The sequence below is a fragment of the Physeter macrocephalus genome, unplaced genomic scaffold (assembly GCF_002837175.3).
Source record: "Physeter macrocephalus isolate SW-GA unplaced genomic scaffold, ASM283717v5 random_1731, whole genome shotgun sequence".
In the NCBI taxonomy this organism is placed as follows: Eukaryota; Metazoa; Chordata; class Mammalia; order Artiodactyla; family Physeteridae; genus Physeter; species Physeter macrocephalus.
In genome coordinates, this window is record NW_021146532.1 from 17,147 (window position 1) to 25,000 (window position 7,854).

General features: G+C 56.3%; 1 protein-coding gene across 3 annotated transcripts; it reads left to right on the forward strand.

Moving 5' to 3' along the window:
- Positions 1 to 1,537: 1,537 nt before the first annotated feature.
- LOC114485399 (uncharacterized) lies at positions 1,538 to 7,811 on the forward strand. Of its 3 annotated transcripts, XM_055083461.1 has the most exons (5): positions 1,538 to 1,979; positions 4,571 to 5,033; positions 5,615 to 5,896; positions 7,082 to 7,408; positions 7,492 to 7,811. In XM_055083461.1, the coding sequence occupies exons 1-4, from the start codon at positions 1,813 to 1,815 to the stop codon at positions 7,112 to 7,114; spliced, it is 945 nt and encodes a 314-aa protein (XP_054939436.1). In that variant the 5' UTR covers positions 1,538 to 1,812; the 3' UTR covers positions 7,115 to 7,408; positions 7,492 to 7,811. The 3 variants fall into 3 exon arrangements, with proteins under 3 accessions (XP_054939436.1, XP_028342546.1, XP_028342547.1); XM_028486745.2 differs by lacking the exon at positions 7,082 to 7,408; XM_028486746.2 differs by lacking the exon at positions 7,082 to 7,408 and having other exon boundaries at positions 4,571 to 4,997.
- The last annotated feature ends 43 nt before the right edge of the window (positions 7,812 to 7,854 follow it).

Sequence of the window (7,854 nt, forward strand, 5' to 3'; positions counted from 1 at the left end):
ATGGCCGCTGAGCCTGCGCGTCCGGAGCCTGTGCTCCGCAACGGGAGAGGCCACAACAGTGAGAGGCCCGCGTACCGCAAAAAAAAAAAAGAAAAAAGAAAAAGAAAAGAAACAAGTGAGAACTAGTCACAGAAATCAAGGGTGTAGAGAATTTCAGGAAGGAAGCGTGATCAAATGTCAAATACTTCAGAGAGGTCAAATAAGGTGAGAACTGAAAACTGCTTCCTGACTTTGCCAATTAGGAGGTTCCTGGTGACATCTGCCAGGACAGTTTCAGTAGTGGAGGAAATGAGCTACAGTGGGGAATGAGGCAGAGAGAGGAAAATTAAGATGACAATTTCAGGTCTTGACTGTGCAGGGGAGCTGAGAGTTAGTTAAGCGAGTCCACAAGGGAATACAATATTGATAAGGTTACTGTCTTTTCTTCTTTTTAGGCTGGGAAACCCGTATTAAGGGATTAGTTAAAAATACTAATTGGTAGAAAATGGAGGAGAGCTTCAGAATAACAGATAAGATTGACCAGGTCAAAAGGAAAATACATTTCTTTAAGCCGAAGAGAGGACTTCCAGTACAATGGTGGTAAAGGAACACAGGCACGGCCCAGTCTACAGGTGGGAAATGGAAAGCCAAGAACTCTCGCGCAAGTTGGCCTTTCTGTTCCGTTCTGCGGGTGGGGAGTGGGGGGGGGGGGTTATGAACTAGAGTGAAAATTTGAACCACACCCTGAGGGTCAAGGGAGGAATTACTGCCCATGAACAAGTAAAAGGTCGCCTTTAGGTGGCAACCATCCCTAGATTAGATTTTTATGGTTTTATTCAAGATGAGCAGAGGGTAAAGCCTAAGAAAAAGCCTAAGTGTATTAACTTAAATGGTCGAGACAAGCCCAGTAAAAAAGTAAAAGTGATCAAAAGGCTGGCAAGTTTTGCAGCAGGCAAAGGAGTCCAGGCTCCGGCAGTTCTCAATAAAGTAAGGAACTCCAGGTAGACTCAGGGGAATTAGGGGAAATGAGAGGTTAGAAAGCGGCCTAAGACAAAGACACCGAACAAAACGCCCACACCAACCGCCCGCACCTCCTCTCCCCGCCGCAAGCACGACGAGGGCGGTGACAACACTCCCGTCGTGGAACCACACTACAGCCGGGGAGAGACCCCACCCTGCAAACCCTCACAACTCCAGGTCCAGGCCCCATTCTCCTCCACTGACAACAGCACGGCGGCGCGCATTCCCACTGAACTCCGGCTCGGGCATCCCAAGCCGCACCCTCCATCTGCGGAAAAGGAACCGAGACATGGCTCCCCCGGCTGCCCGGCGAGGCCGCCCGCAGTGGGGGAAGGCCTGCTGAGGCGGGAGGGCGGCGCGCCGCGCCGCGCCGCGCCGCGCCCGCTTTCGCCCCACCCACTGCGCGCGCTCCGAGCCCCGCCGCGGGAGTTACGGAACCCGCCCTCACGCCTGCGCACTGCTTTCCCCGCGGCCTCCTGCTATCCTTTCCCCTCCCCCAATCTGGTCGCACCCATGCGCCTGCGCTGTGCACGTTCCCGGGCTGCGGCGGCCATGCTGAACCCGTACGGAGAGGCGAGTGGGGGGGGATAGGGTCGACGATAGCGGGATGGAAAGCTGGGGACATGCAGAAGCAGCAGCATTAGAGTGCTCTGGGTCTGTGGAGAAATGCCTGGGCCATGCGGCCCCCTTGGCCCCTTGAGCGACCCCCTAGGAACCTACGGAAAACTGGCCCCTGTGGCGGGGGGAGGGGGCGGCTGGCACGTGACCCGGGTCAGCCAATCTGGATGTTGCTGACGTGGCCGCGCGGCCCCGATGCTCTCCCCACCCCCCAGCTCAGTCGGGAAGGGAGGGGCTGGGGGCTACGCCCCCTCCCCCAACGCAACCTCAGTTTCCGGGGGGGTGACACCCCGGATTACATCCTCCCCCCGCACCAAGACAAGGGGAACATTGGAGCCCCCCTGGAAGGTTCCAGGATCCAGGTGAGAAGGGGCCTTTGGCGGGCGGGGGCGTTGTCAGTCATTTAAGTGCCTAACCAATGGTGGGGAGTCCGGGAGGGAGATTCTTGGGGTGCAGAGAAGAATCCTGAGGGTGGGAGGATTTGTCCTTCAACAGTTTGCAGCCAATGGGAGCGTGTAGGGGGGCGAGCAGGAGAGGGCCCCTTGGGTGGGGGAGGGGAATGGCCAACCTCTGTCTCAATACCAATTGGAGGGCAAAGGGGCGTGGGGGCGGTGTTTCCCCCCCCCATTCCATTCGTCCCTTGGGGGTACAGGAGCTTGGAGCCAGGTGAGAAGGGATCCTTTTGGCGTTCGTAGGGTGGGGTGACCTAGTGGGCTGAGGAGTGGGAGTGGTGACTGTAGTTCTTACTCGTAGATGGGAATGCTGAGAGTTGGCAACCCGGGTTGTAAACTGAGATTGTTCCCAGGCGCTCACTCCCTTTCTCCGCAGAGACTAAGGAGCATTTCTGTGCTTCCTTTGTGTCAGCGTTAGGAAGCTGGCAGTCACCACATGGCACGGTGGAGGTTACGCTTCGAGTCGCTTATCGAATTTGTGTGCATTCACGTGGACATGGCCTGCGGAGCCTTCCGAACCAACCTTCTTTGCCGCGGCGGGGGTCTTAGCTGAGCATGTGTCTACCCCAGCCTGGGGAGGGCTTGCAGGCTGGAAGCTTGGGGTCCTCTTGGGAGCAGAAACCGGCCCAACCGGCGTCTTGGGAGGGGTTGGAAATCGTGGCCTGAGACAGGAGAGAGTGAGTCTCAGGACCTGGAACGATTTCACAGCTCCCAAGGTTTCGGGTTTCTCCTGGGTGGCGTGTTTTGCCTCCTTCATCCCCTCCCCCATTCCTGAACAGTTCTCTCCTTGTGTATTGCGGGGGAGGGAACGGAAAGGAGGGAAGAGTTACTTTTCCAAATTACTGAGTAGCAGTAGCCTCCCCTGTGACTCATGTGGGGGAAGGGAGAACTGGGAGGGAGCGGAGAGCAGTGATTTTCCGGAATGCAGGGAAATAAGCCAGAGTACTGGCTGCCCTTTCCCTTTCTAATAAGGCCCTGTATTCTCTCGACCTCCTAAATTTTCTTCCCTGGCCGGCCCCCTGATGGGCCTGTGTGCAGACTTGCAAGGCCCCGGGTGGAGAAAGGCAGATTGGGGAGGCTGGGCCATTAGGGGGAGGGGAATGGGGGAGGGGAGAAGGCCTCTGCAAAGTTGCTGTGTCATTGCTCTCTTTGCTGCAGCCACCCGGGCGGGCCCGCTTGTACTTTTGGGGCCGAGGTCTGATCGGAGGTGGGTGGGGGGGAGGAGAGAGACTGCTTTCCCTGTGCGCACTATCCCCCCACCGCAGGGTTTGCCGGACTCGGTGGTCGAGAATTGATGGCCATTTTAGACGCAATAAGCGAGGTTAGGGTTCCAGGGCCGCTACGGATGGAGGGTGACCCAGTTGGGAGTTCAAGGACCTAGGCCCTCACGAAGCCCTGGGTTTGGGGGGGCCTCTTATATTCCTTAACTTGCATTAATTTCCTTATTCAGATATGCATAGTCTGTTTTCCTTGGTAGCCAGAAGAGGGGCCGTGGAGGAGGGGAAGGCCCCCCACTAAAGCCCAGGTGGGGGAAATTCTTTCACTCTCCGGTAAGGGGGCGGGGGAGCCCCAGAGATGGCTTTAGAGATCTTGACCTTGTGCTTTGGCTCTATTCACACGTAGTCTGTAACCCTATTCAGATTACTGTACTAGATTGTGGGGAAAATGTTAGTTGAGTGGGTTGGGGGGAAGGGGCGAAATTGAGTTCCCAAAATGGCTCCTGCCCCTCCTCGGAGGCGGACGGCCCGGGGGGAGGGGGGAGGGGAGAGAAGGAGGGGGAGGGCTAGTCTGAGCCGCAGCCGCCGCCTCCTCCGCTCGCCCTCCTCCCTGGCGCTGACCGATGGACCAGCCGCTCCGTGGGGAGGACTCCGAACCCTGGTGGGGGGGATGAGGGGGGCCCGTCCGCCCCCGCGACGCCAGGACCCTTAGAGGGTGTGGGCCTGCCTTCGGTGTGGGGGGAGGGCGGGGAGCGTGGGGAAAGGTCTGAGCTCGCCAGGAGGGGGAGGGCGTTTACCCTGATTCGCCCCTCGCGGGACTTGTTTTTTCCGCTCTGAGCCAGACACCGGAATGAAGTTTGGGGAGGAGGTGGGTTTCATTTTAAAGGGTATATGGGTGCGTTTGGAGATTTTGCTCCCAGTTAAGGGTTGCCGAGGTTTTGTCGAGCAGGCAGATATTTGTATTGGTAACTGAAGGTATGAGTGGGAGGGATTGGGAGAGGTGCTTGGGGTGCAAGTGTTTGGAACGTATTCTGTTTGGGTGCCTTGTTGATGAAAAGCCTTTAAGAGTTCACAGATGGTAGGTTCTGGGGAGAGTTTTGCCTTTGTCTTTCGATTGTTTGGCTTGGGGAAGGAAAGGGAGGATTTTAATACTCTCTCAATTCTGTATTTTTGATTGCGGAGAACGGGAACGTTCGGTTCCTTCCTCGCTGCGTTTGGTAGCCCTTAGCTGTTTGCCAGTGGCAGGCCGCGGTTTCTAAGATGGCGTCTCCTTCCTCATTTCAGATTCTTCACTGCGGCGGCCTCCTCACTGCCGAGAACAACAAGCCGCGGGCGTCCTGTGGCCACACCCCGGCGGGCCGAGGCTGACTACGCCCACGCGGCCGCCTCCAGTCCTGCCAGTCTGGCCAATGGAGGAGCTACAAACGGCACGACCTGCCCGAGCTTGGCAGTCACCAGTCGCACTGGGCTTGGACGCCTGGGAAGACTTTGTTGGAAGGGGAGGCGGGGAGAGGGTGCTGCACCCCTGCCAACCTCCCTCTTTCCCTGGAGTCGCCGAACCACAGCGCAGCCAATTGGCTCGGAGATGTGGCGGGTTGCCTCTTCCCTGTGGGTCTATGCGGCATTCTTCTGCCTGGTGACTAACGCGTTGGAAATGAGGCTTATGACGTCATCGCATCCGCCGACCAATAGAAAACGCTCCCGCGGAGAGGTGTTCCTCCCCCTTCGACTGCGCTTCTTCACGCGCGTGAGCGAGCGCGCGCGCGCGGAGGGGGTGGGGGAAGTCGCGAGCGCGGTGGCGCGCATGAGCGGCGAAGCTCCGCCCCCTTGCCTATATATAAAGGGCTGGCGCGGGGCTCGGCGGCGCCATTTCGCGCTGGAGTGGAGCAGCCTCTAGAACGAGCTGGAGGATTCTGCCTACCTATACAGAGCTTTCGAGTCGTCCGGGGCCGCCATTACAATCCACGTCCATCCGCTTGGAAATGGCCTTCGTCTCGGCCTATGACCGGTCCCGGCGGGCAGTACAGACCCCATAGAAGCCCCCGAAGCTCCCCTTTTTCGAGCCCCGCCCAATCCTCGGAGTCTGTCCACCCCCTCTACTCCGCCCTCAAGAGGATTTCAAAGATGGAGGCGGCGGCTCCCTAAACCACTTTTCGTGTTCATCCGCCTCCATCCGAGATCGAAACGGGACCACGTCCGCGCTGGACGGTCCTGGCAGGAAGAGGGGATCCTTGCAGACTAACGGCGGGCAATATTGACGACGGTGCCTGGGATCGGGGGCTGTCCTGGGGTTTGAAGAGTCCGTCCCCCTTTGCTCTCCCCCCTCAGCTGGGGCCGCCGCCATTTTCTCGCTGTCCGCCTCCTGCGGAGCGCGCCAAGCTGCCGGGAGTTCTCCAAGAAACAGCGGAGGAGACTGCTTTCGTGCCGGCCCGGCGGGGGGGGTTGTCGCCTGGAGGGCCGAGGGCAACGGCCCCCGACCCCCCCCCCTACTTCCCGGGTTATGCTGGACTGGAAGGTAAGGGGAACCGAGGCCACCCGGACTTTCCGCGGCTGAGGGCAGCGCCGGTTCCCCGTGGTCAAGATGCTGCAAAACGTGACTCCCCACAACAAGTACGTCCCCGCGAACCGCGTGTGGGAAGGGGGCGTTTGGGAGTTGCAGCGCGCGGGTGTGGGGCGTCGGATTCGGAGGGAGTGCGGAACCGAGTGGGGCGCGTTGTTGTTTCGTGGCGCAACTGTTGGCTCGCCGCGCTCGCGCAGAGTGTTGAGCGGCGGTTTGGGACTGGGGCAGTGGCCCAGATTCTGAATATGGAGGGAGCACAGGTTGTCAGTTTATATGTTGCTTTTTCCTGTGTAGTCAGATCTTAGCCGAGTCGGGCAGAGGGAGGTGGCGGCAGAATGTAATGGGGAAGGACGTTGATTGGGGAGCAGGTCCTGCGGGTAGTGAGTTTGGTGTCTAGCGATGGTTTGTCAGGCCTTTTGGGGGGGGTGGGGTTCGTGGCCACATCTTGTGCTTTACAGGGTTGCCATGGTGATAGAGCTTCGGGGACTGGAAACGGAGATTTCCTGAGTAGGGTAGAAGGATCACTCTCTTTCCTAATGTCTGGGGTAGGTTTTTAACTTCCTGGTAGTGTTTCATTGGTGCGGCTTTGTGTTGAGGGTTGTGTGTTTTGTTGCAGAGGATTGGGTTTTTTGGTGTGTTTTTGTGATACAATTGGGAGTTTCATTCATGGTAGGAGGGTGGAGCTAAGGATTCTCTAGTCCAGCTTTGCGGATGTAAACAATGAGATTTCGGTATAACGTCTTTAGTCTTGGGCCTTGGGAAACAGCTGGTCTCGAGGAGCACCAGAGAGAATGTAAACTTGGTGCATTATTGGCCTTTGATCTTCAGAGTTGATGCTACAGTGGGAACTGTTAACGGGCATCGCAGTTTTTGTTAGGGGTTTCAGGGGAGGTCTGTATCACTTTTCTGAGGGAACTCGCTGACCTTGACTGTTCGGACAGCTCTATTTTTTGAGTTTTTCAGAGGGAGGAGACGAATTTGTTAATAATTTCTGGAGGCTGGTAGCTTGGGGTATTCCAGGCTGTGAAGTGTGACAAATACTCTCTTGTGTGATTTTTTTTTCTTTTTTTGAGTTGATAGGGTTTTCCGTTAGATGTCTGGTGTGTTTGGAGTTAACTATCCAGAGCTTGTGGAGGATGTTGATTCCTCCTGCATAGGTGGATTCTTAAGTGTCTGTTTAATTAGCGTTTTATGAAATTTTTCTATTTTGTTTCCTTTTCACCCGCTTCCCTCAGGCTCAACCACCATGGCAACCACCAAGCCCCTAGTGAGGAGGAAGCTTGGGGCTTGAGTTTCTCGGCTCCACCCATTTTGCTTAAGTCCCATCCCAATAAGGCTGTGATTCTCAAATGGCTGTGCCCTGTGAGAAACTACCTTGGGCTTTTTCACTTTAAATTTTAAAAACAGATGAAAGAGTCCATGAGAATTCAGAATGTAGAACTAAGAACAGAAGAGGTGGTAGGAAGTACAAGAACAAAAGCTCCATGGATTATTTGGATACTGGTTTCATTTTCATAATCTTGACCACCTTTCACTAGATTCCAAGCCTGGATTTATTGAGGGTACGTAGCGTAAATTAGTGTAAATTGTACTCTCCCAAGTTCCACAAGATTACCACATCGGGTTTTGTTCCTTGTCTTCGCAGGCTCCCTGGGGAGGGGAATGCAGGGTTACTGGGGCTGGGCCCAGAGGCAGCAGCGCCTGGGAAAAGGATTCGAAAGCCCTCCCTGTTGTATGAGGGATTCGAGAGCCCCACAATGGCTTCAGTGCCGGCTTTGCAACTAACCCCTGCCAACCCACCACCTCCGGAGGTGTCCAATCCCAAAAAACCAGGACGGGTTACCAACCAGTTGCAGTACCTGCACAAGGTGGTGATGAAGGCTCTGTGGAAACATCAGTTTGCATGGCCCTTCCGGCAGCCTGTGGATGCTGTCAAACTGGGTCTGCCGGTGAGTAGAGAGATTGGAGTGGGGAGGTATGGAAATGAACAAGAATGTGTGTGCGTGGA